The following is a 16,391-nucleotide window of genomic DNA, read 5'->3' as shown; positions in this document are numbered from 1 at the left end:
AAAAAGTAACCTATGTATACTTTATGATTTGATAAGTCATATAATAAAATGCACGACAGCTGGATTAATTATAAAAAGTAATAAAGTTATGAATAATTAATCAGAGAAAACTTAAAGAAAATATGAATTTTTTTAAATGGAAAGGATTGAGCCGTGAAGGTGGGGGGTGGGAGACAAATGGGAAAGTGAGACAGTGAGTCAGGAGGTGTGGGGCTGTGGAAATTCTTTGGGGTTTGGAGCCGAAGATGCTGACTTTCCCCACTACAATGTCGGCCTTTTGAACTTGGCCACTACTTCCGACCCAAATCTGTTGCTTTTTCTCTCTTTGGAATTTCAAATTTTCAGGAATGGGACTCAAGCCTGGTACTAGATGGGGCACATTGGCGTCGACCGTACACCTTCCTTGTGTGAGTCTACGATTTGTTTTTTTTTTTAATTAATTTAGATGCGGTTAATTACTGTAACTTAAACTCTCTCACTAGCTGCTGCCAGTTCGATGTGAGCCATACAAGCCAAAGCCACGGGCTAAAGTTTTTGTTTGTTTTGGGTCGGGCTGCATTGACCTAGTCTATTATTGGGCCGTTCTTCTTTAGGGTACTGGGACCAGCCCATCATTGGAATAAGGCAAACCGAAAAAAGAAAAGAAAAACTTGTTAATATTATAGATTTGTATTCAATGAGGAAAGCAACTGAAACAAATGAGGGATTTGGGGGATTACATGGGTGCCAATGTCATGGTGGATATTGTTGAATAAACCATAATCCCTGTCAACTGTTGTAAGCCCTCCTCCATTCCTGTCAAATACAGAACAAAACCCTGAGTGATGAATTCATTTGCGTTGGATGGCAAAATCCCCAGTCAAGTTGAATAAAATTTTACTGCCCAATGCAGCATTCAACGTGAATTGAAGTGTATGTTACCTGCGAAGTTTCTGGTCATGGCCATGGTGATGTAGGTAGGTCACTAAATCCAGCCATACCACGCAAATCTGCGAAAATGGTACGTCATTTCCAAATATATACTAAATTACTATAAGAGCAATTCTATAGTTAGAAGTGCACAGTAGGCTAATTGATATGTAGATAACTAATTCGGTTATAGGAACATTGCATTTAATAATTTGGCAATTGACACATCACATGAAGTTTTAGATTATTCTCAAGGTTCTTTATGCTAGAGCCTGGGTAGAGGGAGATTTAAGAAGAAAAGAAAGGAAGCATTTACTTTGGTGGTATTTGGTTATCGTTTATTATGATATGTCTGCATGTTATGTCAGCGTCAAATGATATAGATAAGTGATATTTTGATTAAGTTAATAATTTACTATAAAAACTTATTTAATTCAAAATAAAAATATAAAATCTTGATTGAATGTAATAAAAGAAAAAGAGTGTTTTTAATTTTAATATAATGATGCCTAAAGAACTGAAATTTTATAATATTAATTTATAAATTATTCAATATTATTTAAGATTAGAAAATTACTTTTTAATAAAAGTCTTTCAACTCAATTAAAATTCTTATCAAATTGGATAAACCTTATTAACATTTATAATAAAAAAATAATTTTAACAAAAGTCATTCAGTGCAATTAAAATTCTTATTTACAATTAATAAAATTATTAATATTTTAATAAAAGTCATTTGATGTAATTAGAATTTTTTATTTTCATCTTGAATAAATCTTATTAATGTAATGAATATATGAAATTTTGTAATATTAATCTATAAATTATTCAATATTATTACAATTATGAAAATTTTTTTTAATAAAAGGTATCCAATGCAATTAAAATAGTTATTTTCAAATTGGATAAATCTTATTAATATTTATAATAATATTTTCAATAAAAATCATTGGAAGTAATTATAATTATTATTTATAAATTAGATGAATATTTTTAATATTTATGATAAAAATATTTAAAATGATAATTTAAAAATTTTCTAGTGTCCGTATCTTTATGCATATTAAGGATATATATTCAACAAGGAAATATCCTTCACTTAGAAAAAGACCAACATCTTCACCGTGATGAGATTGCTGAAACTTTCCTGACTCCATGTTTGGAGAACAGCCACAAGCATATTTGATTGTGTTGCAAGCTAACAATGTTAAATTTATTGGAAATGATAAGAACAAAGCTCAAAGTCTTAAGTGTGCCACATGTTTTGATTTTGAAACAACTGAAAGAACTATAATAATCCTTCTTCAGCTATATCCTAGAAGCATCATCCAGATTTGCCAGGGGAAAGTAACTGAAACAGCTGTGGATCAGTCTGATAGAATACTATATCCCCAGTGTTGCTAACATAATGGTCTTGTCTAAGGCTTGTGACTAGAGTCTTTATTAAGTGAAATGGAATAGGCCCAGATTTCTTTGGTTCCCGATAGTATTTTCCGATCACTGCTTTAGCTGTTTTGGTCTGCAAGCCAAAAGCATCAAACCATTAGGATAAACTCAAACAGATGAAAGACTTTGTCTTGTTTGATCATTCTGTCTGATGAAATTAATAAAGAACATACCGCTTCTACCAAGTGGTAATGAGGGATTTGAGGGAAGAGATGATGGATGACATGGGTGCCAATGTCATGGTGGATATTGTTGAATAAACCATAATCCCTGTCAACTGTTGTAAGCCCTCCTCTGAGGTGACTCCATTCCTGTCAAATACAGAACAGAACCCTCAGTAATGAATGCTTTTGCATTGGGTGGTAAAATCCCCTGTCAAGTTGAAGAAAATTTTACTGCCCAGTGCAGCATTCAAAGTGAATTGAAGTGTATTTAGGTAGGCTATGCCCTTACCTTACCACGGTACCAAGGAAGTTTCTGCTCATGGCCATGGTGATTTAGGTAGGTCACTAAATCCAGCCATACCACGAAAATCTACGAAATGGTAGACCATTCCCAAATATAGTAAATTACTATCAGAGAAATTCCGTACTAAAAAATCTAGAAACATGAGGAGTAAGGTAGACCTACCGAGTAGGGAACACCGTAGAGCATAAACATTTGGGCTGGACCTATTGCAAAGGATAAATAGGCAAGCAAAATAACCATCACAGTCCAACAAGCGGTTGAAGTCATTGCAAGCTTCCTCTCTTGGGGGGTGAACAAGTTGCTGTAAGGGTTGAAGTGAGATCCTTCCTTGCCTGGACTTCTATACCACTGTAATGAAACAAGGCAAAGATAGGGAATTTAACTCCTTATGGCACAATGTTAATTTTTTCATGTAAATTCAATCAAAACAAGCTTTCTCACCAAATATAGAGGGAACGCAAAAAGGGGGAAGGGGAGAGTGAATCTCAGAAATCGCGTACTGATGTCTAAATTCTTGTAAATATTCTCAGGGAGCTGAGATTAAAAAAGAGAGCGTGAAGGGTCAGTTTCCAATGTTATCCTTGTAAAGAGACCTTGAAACAAACACTCAAACTTTTGCACGGAGCAGAAGCAAAAAAGTAGAGAATGTTTGACCGGAACCCATGACTCATCCTTCTCCACATTTCCCTGGTTCTGATGATGAGTTCTATGGCTTATTCTCCTGCAAGATTTTCAAATGAAGTTATGGAATTGCATGCCCCTAGAAAGATTCCAAGTATACAATGTACTGAGTAAATGTTGCCTAACTTACCATCCATGGTAGGGAACAAGTATTGAAGAATGTAAGATATGTCCCACTACATTGTTAAGAATGGGATCGTCCGAAAAGCTTCCGTGGCCACTGCACAATCCAAACCCAAATGGATTTAACTCTGAAATATAAACCAAAGCTGAAAACATACGACGATAAAGTATAGAAAAGATTACCAGTCATGTCCAAGGACAAATATAGCCCAAAACATTGTTCCCTGTGCAAGCCAGTAGAGTGGCCAAAAGAACCAACTATTCAGGTAGACTGCTGCTGCTCCTAAAGCAAAAACCACACTGACATCCCTGAAAACATAACTCATCGACCTCCAAGGATTTTTGACCCAACAGTGCTTCGGGATGGCGGCTCGGATATCAGCAATCCTGAATGGAGGAGGAGCACTCGGATCAAAATCACTGTGGTCATTGATTCCACTAACCCCATTAACGTACTCTCCTTTCCTCTCCATTGTTCCGAATGATGCATCCTGCATTGAAGGGCTCATTCTGAGTTCCACACCCTTGTCTGCAAAACCAAGTCGAGTTTATAGAAAATCAAAAGACTGGAACTACTAAGCCAACAGGTGACCAGTAGCCAACGATATCCCAAGTTATCTTGACTTGATCTTTGAAGCCTTAATATAGCTGTCGAACTCTAAATTTACCATTTGAACCACCGAAAATGAAATAGCCCCAAGATTTTAATGTTTCCTTGTAGTGTAAAACGCCAAAAAGTGCAAGACAAAAAGTTGGAAAAAGTAAAAGAGTGTTTTCTCTAAACAAAAAGCTAAACCTTTTGAAAGCACGGAGTTAATCATTCTGTAGTTAAAAGAAAGAAAACTATATTCCAATCACACGCACCATTCCTTTTCTAGGTTGTTTCCTGTATCATAATTAGCACTAATCTATATCTTCACGTCTCGAAATCATATAGTAGTACCCATATAAAACTAGGGTTACCCGTGACGGTGGATGATGGCCATACGCAAGCTTAGAGCTTTGGCGTTCCAGGGAAAGGAAAGGTAATCGAGAAACTGCATTTCTTTTATGATGGTTGTCATTTCGAACGAGTTACCATATCTCATAAATATTTGTGTACGGACCAATCTCTTCCCTCATAAATCTCATTAAAAGCTGTACACAACGTGCGTTTGAAAAAAGTTTTACATTGTTCAAATTGTTGCACCTGGTAGGGAAAAAAAAGTTTCCCTTTTTAAAGATATCAGATATCCAACAGCATCAATTTAACGTTCTTTCTTACTTTTAGCCGTATTTTAAAAGCTGAGAAAAGGGTTACATAATGAACCCTCTTTCGGAGAAAGCAAGCAATCAATGTCCCTCTCCCTGCCTGCATGGAACTGTGGTTTTCAATTCACTCTATTTCATTATCTTGTGGTGAACTCGAGACAGCAAGAACCAAAGGAAACAACAACAGGGACCAAAGGAAACAACAACAGGGACCAAAGAAACAGAGGCAAAACAACAGAGCAAACAGGGATACTGAAGTAGATGGATGTCATGTCAAATTGGGGTTTACGGGGTCTGCATTTGGGCTATACGACAAAGCAAGGATTCTTTTTAAAAATACTCCTGTGTTTTTTAAAATAATCTTATTTATAATTTTAACTATTTTAAATTTTAAAAAATAATTTTAAACAAAATTATCTTAATGAAATCAATCTATATGTTTAAGTTTACGTCTTAATCTGATTCATATCTTTTAAGCGAAGACATCAAAGTATGTGTTTTAGGTTCTTAAGTTTATTTCGTCAAATTATCCATTTTTAGAGTATTTCTTACCAGAAAGAAAAACTATTAAGTATTTTGAGCATTTTGGAGTAGTTTTAGATACACGAAAAAAAACTTTGAGCGTTTTGAGTATTTTAAAATATTTTAAAATGATTTTTGATATATGAAGAAATTTTTTTTAGCATTTTGAGTATTTTTCGTCAAATAGGCATATTTGTTGATTATATTGTTAAATGGAATATGATGTATTACTTGAAGTTATTGAATTTGTTAAATGAAATTCAGTAATTTTGATGGTTTTTAAGCATTGTGTAATCAATTTTTGAGCATTGCGTAACTAATTTTTAGACATTATATTATTGATTTTTTAGTATTCCGTAACTGATTGATATAGTATTACGTGACTAGTTGATATGGTATTGCGTGACTAGTTTATAGGTATTATGTGATTGATTAGTAAGACATTACGTAACTAAGTTTAAAGCATTGTGTGACTTAGGCATTGAGCACAATGCTTAAAAACTAATCACACAATACTTAAAATTAGTCACGTAATATCTAAAAACTAGAAATACAATGATTACGTCACGTAATACCTAAAAATCAATCTCGTAATACTTAAAAACCAGTAATGCAATACCTAATAACTAATTGATTTGCCTACTCGTAATTAAATGTAAATTATCAAAGTCATATAGTGTTTTAATTTACAGATATATTTTACCAATTTCAATTTCTCAATTTTGAGATTTTATGAATAAACCAATAAACTCAAAAACGTAAAATATATACCTCGATCTCATTTTTGCTCTTTGAGATGGCGAAAAAGAGCTGGATGATGAGATAGACAGTATTTGGCAAGAGAGAGAAATCGATATTTAATTTTGAAATTTTTATCTAGATAGTAGGATAGAGAAAATTGAAAAAATTTTAATTTGTTAGAAATTATTTAAAAGGCATTATTGTCAAGTGATGTCAAAAATTGACTAAAAATAATTAAAATTATAATAAAAAATATTTTTAAATTGAGCTTATAAGAAAGCTTATTTTTCATAATTTTCTCTTAAAGACCAAATACTCCTATGGTAGGCTATACTTCTTGACACATTGTCAAGTGTCAACCACTTTCCCCTTGAAAAAGCAATGTGCTTAATAGTAAACAAGTTCATGCTTAATGAATTTGATGAGTATAAATGAAGGGTGGGTCATTAACTTACCGTGTCCAATCTTGATTCCTTCATTATACCAGATTACAATTTTAGTTCCCAACTTGTTCACTTAGCTAAACTAAATAAATAAGTTGGAATTGAGCCACAAGTCACTCATAAGTCTCTGCACGTTCACATTGCAGTTGTGATCGGGTGAAATAAAAGTGAGGAAGATTTTTGGGGAATTTCTTTGAAGCAGTAGGACTTTTGAATCTTTTCAAAGATAATTAATTCCTTTCAGAATAATGATATATCAAACTTTTTGGTGCTGCAAAAGTACATGAAAACTATCAACCAATGGGGGATTGGAAATGCTGTTCAATTTAAGAAGTCGGCAGTTTTGAAAAGAATGATCTCGCAAGCATAACTTATCATGCAAATTAATAAGTCAACAGTCCATTAAAATGCCCATCGATGAGATTGGAGAGGCGGAAGGTTAATTAAAGCAATGGAAGTTATTGTTTGAAACGAATGATCATCATGAAGGAATAAAAGAAAGAATAACTTCTGAACAAAGTAGACTTATTCTTCAAAGTCAGGATTCTAATTTATCGGAAATGAGGGAACAAATTCTATAGACCACAATCCAACTTTAGCACGGTGAAAAAGGGGTGGGAAAAGAAGAAGAAGAGGCAAGGTTAGATCGTAGAAGGTGTTGCATGTTATACATTTTAAAATAGTTTAGAGGTTTCTTACTGAGGCCAAAAGATGATGAAAAGAAATAGAATCCACTTCACAAGGTCTGGAAACAAATAGGGTCCCTTGGGCAATTACGCAGGAGGTTTTTCGACCTTGCTCTTAAAGAAAACCCCTTTTTTAAATTGTAAAAGCATGGGTTAAATGCTTTAATAAACAACATGCACATGGGAAAGAGGAGAATAAAGCAATGCAATGGCAGCGTACCTGAAGAAGCTGTATATGAAGTTTAAGTCTGATTCAATGCTACAAACTAAACTTGGACAATTCTTCTTCTTTTATGTAAAACTAGGCAATGGGGACGATCAAGGGGAGCATATTGTCAAGGAAGATGTAAATGCTTTAGCAAATTAACAACTTAAATCTACATAGGAAAATATATAATATGGAAGGACTAAGTGCATGTTTGGCCCAACTTTTTTTTAACTTATTTATTTTTTAAAAGCAAAAGTCAAGACAAACACGATCTTTTGAGAAGCTTTTAAAAAAAAATAACTTTTTTTAAAAAAACAAAATTTTTAAAAAAGAGTTAAAAAAAAAGCTCCAATGAAGAACTTTTTCTTCTCTTCTTTTAAAAATACAAGAACATTTTTATTTTTGTTCAAAAAAATCCTCATTTGTTAAAAATAATTACAATATTACTCTCTAAAAAAATACTTTTTATGATAATTTTAACAAAAAATATAACTTATAAAAAAGAACTTATAAAAAAAAAATTAACCAACAACTTTAACTTAATTTAAAAAACTATTATTTTTCATAAGAACTTTATAATAATTTTTAAATTAGAAAAAAGCTAAGCCAAACAGGCTCTAAGTCTAGACCTAAACTAAGTTTACTTGTTAAAAAAAGCTACGCAATTGGGGAGATCCCCATTGAACTTGCCCTTCATGCAAACCCTTTTGCACATGTAAAATGTCAGACTACAATTAACACATGGGAAAGAAAGCAAAGGTAATTTGAAATTTTTGATTCATTGCTATAAAAGCTAATAAAGGGCATCTCTACATCTTTCTTGTCTTTAATTATTTAGAGTTCTTCATAATTTTCTATACTACTTCATCAGTAGTTTAATTTCTTAATTAATCAGCTAATTAATTTGGAAAATATTATGAGGTACAAACTGCATGATAAGTTACGTAAATATGCTTATTAATATTCATAGTTTGACGGTTGAGAATGCAAAAGGCGTGGGGGGTAGAAACACTTGTTTTCTGGACCAATTTGTCGACTATTTGTGAATTGCATTTTCGAGGAGAAACAAATTGTAAACATTTTTGTTTTGGTCTGTGGTTATATTTAATCGTCTATATCTGAAAAAAAAAACTAATTTTGTCCGAATGAATTAATTTTATCTTTTTTATATATTTTCGAAAGAATTAAGTTAATAGGATTTATAATGTTTATGTTTATAAATTTTTTAAAATCTTTCTATCTGCTTGATTTGAGATTGAAACATACTATTTATTTTATTTTTTGAAATATGTTACATGATATTTTCTCTTATCTAATCCAATCACGCTTTTGTCGCCGTTGACATTTTGTCTATTTTTTTTTAAATACTTAGTATGAATTAAATTTAAGTTAAATCCATTCTAACACAACTTTATTACTGAACCATTATCCTCTTTCTTAAATGGTTAGCTTTAATGCTAATTAATCTACAATTTATATAGCCCCATGATATAAATTTTCTTTTGTTTGAATGGGTACAAAATCATGGTGATGTTGCACTCGGCTTGCATAATGTCAAAACCGTAGTGGGCTCAATATTCAAACAAAGTAACGAAAGTGCTGCCTATTGACATCCTGAAATCAAATGTATGAACATCAAGATCTGGGGTGGTCACAATGCAACATCATAAAACATCAATAATGCAAGCAAAAAAAGAAAAGTTGCAAACATAAATATCATCCCCACTATGCTTAACACTCAAAAGAGTCTGATTATAACAATCATCCATCGTAAAACACTATGATTATAATGCCAGAAAACGTGCAAACCTAAATTTTTTGCCCCCTACTATGCTTAATAATCACAGAGTTTGATTATAACAAAAACCCTTTTTGGCTGGCTGCATGGGATTGTCGGTACGTGGAGGACAAAAAGCTTCGATTGCTCAATGGAAATACGTTTTTTGATCATAAAATGGGGCTACTTGAATAGAATTGTCAGGTTTAGGACAAAGAACTTTGACTGCTCAAATGGAAAAACCTTTTTTTTTTATATGGTAAACAGTGGGTTACTTGTTGAATATGTTAAATTAAAATTAAATGACAATAGATGATGAAAAAAGTTAGTTACGTGAATAACATAATTTAATATCATCATTTTTTTTTTTTAGACATAGATTTATTATCTAATTAAACTTATAAATTATGAAATTAAAATAGTAGAAAGCAGGGACAACGTACCTTTGATGAAAATAAATATAGATTGCTTTGAGGCCGGATATATACTATGGCAGCCCAATGTTAGTCTGTCACCGGGTGGTGCTTGCTGCAATGGCGCTGGCAGTTAACTGGTCCTTTTTGGGCAGTTTAGACAGTTTATGTTGCAAGTCATCTTCTCCTGCAACTGTGGATCCATTGATATACAGCATTCTCAGAATCCAATTCCCAGAATTTTAGATTGTTTAAAAAGATTTAATTTCGAGCACACGTTTTTTGGGTGAAAATAAAAATAATGGATGACAGTGTATATAAATATAATCATATTTGAGGAGAAAAACAGCATATGGATTGCATGCCAAGTATGTAACTTAACCTAGAGGGCTAATGATCTGTGAATTTGATTTAATGCTTACAGAAAAAGGTTTTCAATTGGATCAATATATAACAACTGTTTAAAACTATCAACACATTCAACAAATCTTTATTGATAAAAACATGTAATGCTTTATAGATTCGAAGTTTAAATCCTCCACCCAAACTTGACAAAAAATTTCAGAAAAATTAATTATATGGATCAAAATATAATAAAGTCGTTTGCTGTCAGTCGCCAGCTACAACAGTTTCTGTTCCTTTCTATTTGTTTTCTCAATGGGATACTCTGCTCTTCCTACTGAAAGAATATATATATATATATATATATATATATATATATATATATTTGTTTTTTCAATCTGCTGCATCGATTTTGCTCTAATTAATTAAACGTAGCGGTGAATATGGGGTTTCAGTGTCCAAGACATTTACTAAATCAGGCATGTGAAGGAAGCAGACTGTAGAAAACTTAGGAAAGTCACTCGGCTTTAATGATTTTAAAGCCGCTGTTGTATGTCCCTATAAGTCAGATTAAGCTAACTCACATGCTCAATTATGTCGGATAAATGTTTTGAGATCAGTGAAAATAAAGAAATAACATATAATTTTTTTTTCCTGTCCATCAACACCAAGTCCTGCTGAATTGTCTGGGGGCAAAGTTGTTTTCCTCTTTTTTCGGCATGTCACTTGTTTTTCTACAATTGAGGGGCATGTTGTCGGTAAAAGACATTGCAACAAGTGCTCAAAAGAATGCTTATCAGCTTAGAGAACCTTTCTTCTTCTTTTTTTTTTTTCAGAATTTCTAAATTCTAAAGCAGGAGTAAACTGTATGTAATCATGCTGCTGAGCAGGGAAAAGATTAAAGGAATTTATGAATCAATTTTCTTGCCTGATGAATACACAACATCTATGATGAATTCATACAGTAATGAATACAAAATTTGGTATCTGTGAATGCTGTACAAAATAGAAGCATCATAGCGTTAAACAATATTGACACAGAAGAAGTAAAAACAATTGGTATTTGCCATTGCTACCTACCTCCTTGGTCGAGATTGACTAGAGGCTTTTCCGCTTACTCCTGATAGCTGCTTTAGGTTGGTAAGAGCATCCTGAGCATGCCTCTTTGCGTTAGCATTCCCATGCTTAAAGGCTTCTACCAAAGCCCTAACCAGTGATTGATTGAGTGAGTACTTATGGGCAGGGCCATCCACTCTCAATGCCCTCTCTATGATCCAAAGTGCCCTCTCTTGAAGCAACCCAGGACGAAGTTCTGTAAAAAGTTCAATGACAGATGCAATAACATCATGCTTTTCGAGCTCATCGACAGCTCTTTTGTAACCATTGGAAGTATCTAACACAAGAGTTGAAAGAGCCTCAATTGCAGCAATTTGAACATTCATATCCTCATCATGGAGAATGTCAACCAAGGGTCTGATGCAATTGGAATTTAGTAAGCACAGCTGACTATTGTTTTCACATGGAGCATTGTGTATGGGACAAGTGGAAGGTTCTGGAGAAGCCCTCCGAAACAAGAACATCAAGGAAGCACAGCAGCCTTGGGGAGGTAATGGTTCTGAGTCTGCAGGTGCAAGTAACCTTCCAGCTTCAGACAAGTTCTTCAATCCAACAGCAGCCAGCTCTTTCACTTTAGGTTTTGCAGCAAAACTGAGCTGCTCACAGAAAATGGTCATGAGTTGATACTCCATGACCACATCAATAGTCTCTTGATCAAGGCTCATTGTAAAGTGGAGTAATAGGCCTAGAAGTCCTTCTGCCATGCTTGATGTACGTCGGGATGTTCTTCCACTAGAGATACGCTGTTGCTTTTTAAGAGTCATTACTGTCCATTGAAAAAAGCTTGCCCCCAGGATTGTTTTTACCTCATCTTCTGAGAGTGGAAGATTAGCAAGTATGCATGCAGCATCAGATTTCTCACTGTCTGTTGACTGGTCGTCTAGTAATTTCTCTTTTAATAGGGAAAGCTTGTCAGAAGGTTTAAGCTCAAGAGCTAAATCATGACCAAACCTTTCTGTGAGTACTCTTATAAGCTTAAAAGCATAAATTCTGTGTTCATCCTCTGGGTATTCAAGAAATGGTATAATCGTTTTGATGCCATCCGCAGAATTTTTTATATGTGTGGCTACTGACTCTGAAAGATCCAACATATTTGAATAAATAAACAAACAAAAAAGGCAAACAAATAGCATATTTGTTAATGCAAATATATGTACATGAAGTCCAAATTCCTTCACAAATTTCTTTATAAGCAAAGACATAATGGTCTCATATTGTCAAGAAGATGATTGTTTTCACAGAGGTAATTCAAAAAAAATATTTACCTGCAGCCTGTGGTGAGGAAGCCATTCCATATAGGATGCGGAGAATAGACGCTTGACATTGTGGGGATGCAACAAAAAGAAGTCCAAGAAGACTAAAGACTACTGATTCTGACTGCATTGAATTTCCTTTCTTGTCGATTGCAGCTAATTCCCAGTGCCCAGGATTTGATACTATGTTTGCAATTGTTGATGCTGCTAATTCTTTCCATTCTGTTGAAGCACCTTGGTCTTGTAAAAGAATAGCTATCAGTGCTGGAAGTACAGCAGAATCGACAAGAATGGTTGCATTGTCATCCAACCCTGACAGGTTATTTAATGCTTGCAAGCTTGGTGTTCTTCCCTCTGTCTTAGATAACAACTCAACTAGCGCTTGAGCACATTGCCTGGCAATTCGTTCTTTACTATTATTTGTCAAGGTCATTCTCCCAATAATGGATGCCATCTCTATTTTGACATCATCAGGTCCTGCTCAAAGTAAAAGAGCACCTTCACTTTTATGTAATATCATAAATTCTACTTTGAGCAAATGATAAAAAGAAAGCTTCTCTGCTTTCTCCAGAACTGCTGATACTTTACATATTTCATATCCCCATTTTCTATATCAATTGAATAACAAACATGAAATGCGTTAGCATTAGACATACCTTCATGCAATCGACTGAGCAAGGGTTCAAATCTTCCTGCAGCTGCTAAATGCTGAACACTACCCTCAACTTTCTCCATTTGTGTCAATACCCCCTCGGCCAAATTGGCTAAAGCAGGGTGCTCCAGATTTCCTGCCATGCTTGAGAGAAGAACTAATGCTCCTTTCTCCGAAGCAATTCTCGTACAACAAGCTTCATCACTAGAGAACTCCAGTAATAACTTCACAGCATACTCCCTCTCTTTCTCTGAGCTTCCAATAAGACTATGTATGGCCAATCTAGTGATGCCCTCTTCAAGCATTATTTTCTAATAAACATTTTGAAACAATATCAGAAACTAGACATGATAAGCATCACAGAACCCTTTTTCCAGAACAGACCTTCCATTGTCAAACAACAAGCATAAAATATGTATAACAAAAGTGCAAGCAATATTTCTACTTCCTTTTTTTGTGTGAGAGAATTGAAAACAAACAATTTAGCTAGAAATATGCAAGTATAATAATTGCCAAATTGAAATACAGGCAAACATTTGAAGACTCAAAATTACAAGACGTTGTCTAGTTCAATACTTCCTCAAGCACTTAATATTCCTAATTACTTACATGTATCATCCTTTCTTCATATGAGAAACAAATTCATATCTTTTCCAGAAGACATAACTCAACCAAGCATACAAGTAAATTCGGCAACCAATCTTAAATGTAAATAAGGAGCAGAAAAATCCAGCCAAATTTTTTCCATCACATTCTAGTTTTTACTCTCCACATTGATAAAATAAAACATGTAAGAGCATGTAATGGAAGTCCTAACCTTGCTTTCTTCATCCTTTGCCATGCTAAGCAAAGCTGCGAGAGCTTTACCTCTCAAAACAGTTCCAATACTCTTTGAACAATTCCTAAGCAACGTAACAATCATCACCACAACCCCAGCATTTCGAACTCGAAACCTATTAGAAGGATGCTCCTCTGATATCTTATAAACCACATCCAACACCCTCTCCACACCTTCCACCTCCACCTCCTTACTTAGCTGCTCCACCGCGCCCTTCACCTGAATCTCAACATTCCTATTAACCCATTCCTCAATAGCACCCGCCAATCCAATATTCGGTTTCATCTCCAACGACTTCAAAACCTGACCCGTTACCGGACACGTCGGCTCCCTTCCATCCTCCAAACACCTCTCGAACCAATACTTGATTGCCGTTCGTTCATAAGTCTGTGATGACTCTAACACAACGGGTTCCTTCATGACTTCCTTTGTTAACGGACACAAAAAATTCTTAAAAGGTAAAATGTGAGCTTCTTCTTCAAAATCACGGTCAACGTTTGAGGTTGACATTCCCGGAACTATTGACCAGTTATCCAAAATCTTCTCCAAGGACACTAAAATCCGCCTTGCGGGAACTGAATTTGCGTTTGATAAATCCGTTTTTAACAACTTAACTTGATTATTTAACTCCCCGTGGTTATCGGAATCAATTCCTAAGCATCTCGCTAAATCCATTATTATCGCGCTTTGTACTGCTTTACTTGTTTGCCTTCCTTCTCCTTCTTTTTGTAGCGTACGATGCACTCTCTCTTCATTTTCAGTAACCTAAAATGGAAAAAGAAACGAATTTGTTAATATTTATATTTTGAGAAAAAAAGAAAAGTTTATTTTTTTGGGGTGAGATTTTGTACGGTGAAATGAGATTGTTTCATGTCACGCGACAGATCGGAGGTTTTTTTGCGGAGTTCAGGGAGGTTGTCGGAGAGGGAAGATTCGATCAAGGCGAGCCAGGAAGCTATGGCGGAGGAGTGCTGTTGCAGAGAAGAAGAGAGAGATTTGCAGTTGATGAGGACGAAGATCTTGCTTCTATTACGGTAAACCGACACCGTTTCGGTGGCTTTGGAAAGATCCGAGGCGATTCCTTTGAGAGCTGTTTGGAGAGCCGGAGGGAGAGAGTCGGGGTTGAGGAAGTGGTTGTGGTTGAGGAGGAGCCGCAGTCGAGAAACAAAGGCGGTGAACCGGCGGGGGTTGTCGAAGGAATCGGACGAGGAAGAAGTGAGCTCTGCGAGTGAACGGTGGATGGACTCCGCCGCTGCGGCCGCTGTGGAAGGTGGTGCTGGTGAAGTCATTTCACGGCGACCTGAACGTAAAAGAAATTGCGGTTGGTTGGAAGGTTTGCATTTGCAAAAATCGGAAATACTAAGGTTAAACAATTGTTTGGTTTGCTTAGCTGAAGACTGAAGCTGTTTGTTTGTTTGAATTTTTCTTGGAGTTAAGCTTTTATACAAAGGAGTTTTAGTTGAAGGAGATAAGTCAAGGTGTAACTTGGCGGGCGCGGACTTTCCTTCCCGCGGTTAAATTCTGGTAAAGTCCTGTATGTTATATTGGTTGTACCTTGTAAATTATGAGTTCGTACTCGGGTTTGACCCGATCCAAAGGGCTTGACGTTGTCTCATAACTCGGTAAATCAAGGTGAAGATTGACTGAGTCAGGTAAAAGTAAAGACTGCATAATATCTAAAAGTTTTTATTATATTTAAATAAATTTTTATATAATTAACAGTTAATTAATGATAATTATTTATTTATTATTTTATATTATATGATGTTAATATAACATGATAGGTACAATTATGTGATTTTTTTATTTTTTCACATTAATATAATGTTAATATAAAATGATCAATATTATTTTAATTAATGATGATTAAATTTTTTAAATTATAAAAAATTATTTAATTTAAAAAAAATTATTAATCATATCGAAAAATAAAAATATTCTTGAAATTTTTAAATAATTTAAAAATTTATTTAAGTCTGTAATTTTTTTTATATTAGAGTTAAATATTGGGTGCGGGTGGGGGATTTTATAAATTTATCTAATTATTGTGTTTTATGAATTTAGATTGAAGATTAATAACATAATTCAATGCTATTGCTTCATGACAAAGTAAATCTAGAAGTAGGAGGGATAGCTTGGTAACTTCAACTTATTTAGCTTAAAAAAAACAGAATAAAAAAAAATCTAATATTATACTTACCATTCCCACTGCTATCGTTATGCAAACCCCTTGAACAATTGGTTTGACTCGTTTCTCAAATACCAAGTTGTTTTAATAAGTACATTTTAGGCAAACGCAAGGAAGCTTGACTCTGAGTCGTGACTAAAAGATCAAAGAAAGAAAGTTAAAAAATTAAAGAAAGCTCTGTACCGAACTCTACGAACGTTTAAGTCAACTTTCCAGAAACAACGCAACGTACTCCGATCCCACCCGTTTCAGATTTTTTCGGGTTTGCTCCATCTTTGATCCGCGTAGAGTTATCCAATCACCCAAACAGGTTGTTAGTTAATTTGACTTGCCC

The 16,391-nt window shown here is 34.4% G+C and overlaps 2 protein-coding genes across 3 annotated transcripts; both read right to left on the bottom strand.

Moving 5' to 3' along the window:
• Window positions 1–2,035: 2,035 nt before the first annotated feature.
• LOC18590479 (acyl-lipid omega-3 desaturase (cytochrome b5), endoplasmic reticulum-like) lies at window positions 2,036–9,840 on the bottom strand. Its single transcript, XM_018127895.2, has 9 exons — window positions 9,699–9,840; window positions 3,811–4,156; window positions 3,635–3,724; window positions 3,478–3,544; window positions 3,265–3,357; window positions 2,986–3,171; window positions 2,809–2,889; window positions 2,529–2,666; window positions 2,036–2,428 (listed from the first exon to the last, which is right to left on the bottom strand). Exons 2-9 carry the CDS (start codon window positions 4,134–4,136, stop codon window positions 2,234–2,236), a joined length of 1,176 nt encoding a protein of 391 aa, XP_017983384.2. The 5' UTR covers window positions 4,137–4,156; window positions 9,699–9,840; the 3' UTR covers window positions 2,036–2,233.
• On the bottom strand, window positions 9,722–15,333 carry LOC18590478 (U-box domain-containing protein 44-like). 2 transcript variants are annotated; one of them, XM_088809889.1, is made up of 6 exons: window positions 14,721–15,333; window positions 13,849–14,634; window positions 13,036–13,342; window positions 12,392–12,856; window positions 11,091–12,201; window positions 9,722–9,861 (listed from the first exon to the last, which is right to left on the bottom strand). In XM_088809889.1, exons 1-6 carry the CDS (start codon window positions 15,156–15,158, stop codon window positions 9,846–9,848), a joined length of 3,123 nt encoding a protein of 1,040 aa, XP_088666015.1. In that variant the 5' UTR covers window positions 15,159–15,333; the 3' UTR covers window positions 9,722–9,845. The 2 variants fall into 2 exon arrangements, with proteins under 2 accessions (XP_088666015.1, XP_017983383.2); XM_018127894.2 differs by lacking the exon at window positions 9,722–9,861 and having other exon boundaries at window positions 10,909–12,201; window positions 14,721–15,331.
• Window positions 15,334–16,391: the final 1,058 nt, after the last annotated feature.

This window comes from Theobroma cacao, chromosome 9 (assembly GCF_053813885.1).
Source record: "Theobroma cacao isolate CCN51 chromosome 9, ASM5381388v1, whole genome shotgun sequence".
Lineage (NCBI taxonomy): Eukaryota > Viridiplantae > Streptophyta > Magnoliopsida > Malvales > Malvaceae > Theobroma > Theobroma cacao.
Note: the sequence above shows the minus strand (reverse complement) of the source record. Positions and strands in the feature narration are given on the sequence as shown.

Excerpts from the sequence above, each read along its gene's own strand:
- LOC18590479 (XM_018127895.2), bottom strand. The coding sequence starts at position 4,136 with ATGAGCCCTTCAATGCAGGATGCATCATTCGGAACAATGGAGAGGAAA. Across the intron at positions 3,358-3,477 it reads AGGATGAGTCATGGGTTCCG|CTCCCTGAGAATATTTACAA; the intron begins GTCAAACATTCT and ends TTTTAATCTCAG. Across the intron at positions 2,890-2,985 it reads TCTACGGTGTTCCCTACTCG|ATTTTCGTGGTATGGCTGGA; the intron begins GTAGGTCTACCT and ends ACCATTTCGTAG.
- LOC18590478 (XM_088809889.1), bottom strand. The coding sequence starts at position 15,158 with ATGACTTCACCAGCACCACCTTCCACAGCGGCCGCAGCGGCGGAGTCC. Across the intron at positions 13,343-13,848 it reads CAAAGGATGAAGAAAGCAAG|AAAATAATGCTTGAAGAGGG; the intron begins GTTAGGACTTCC and ends AATGTTTATTAG. Across the intron at positions 12,857-13,035 it reads GCTCAGTCGATTGCATGAAG|GACCTGATGATGTCAAAATA; the intron begins GTATGTCTAATG and ends TACTTTGAGCAG.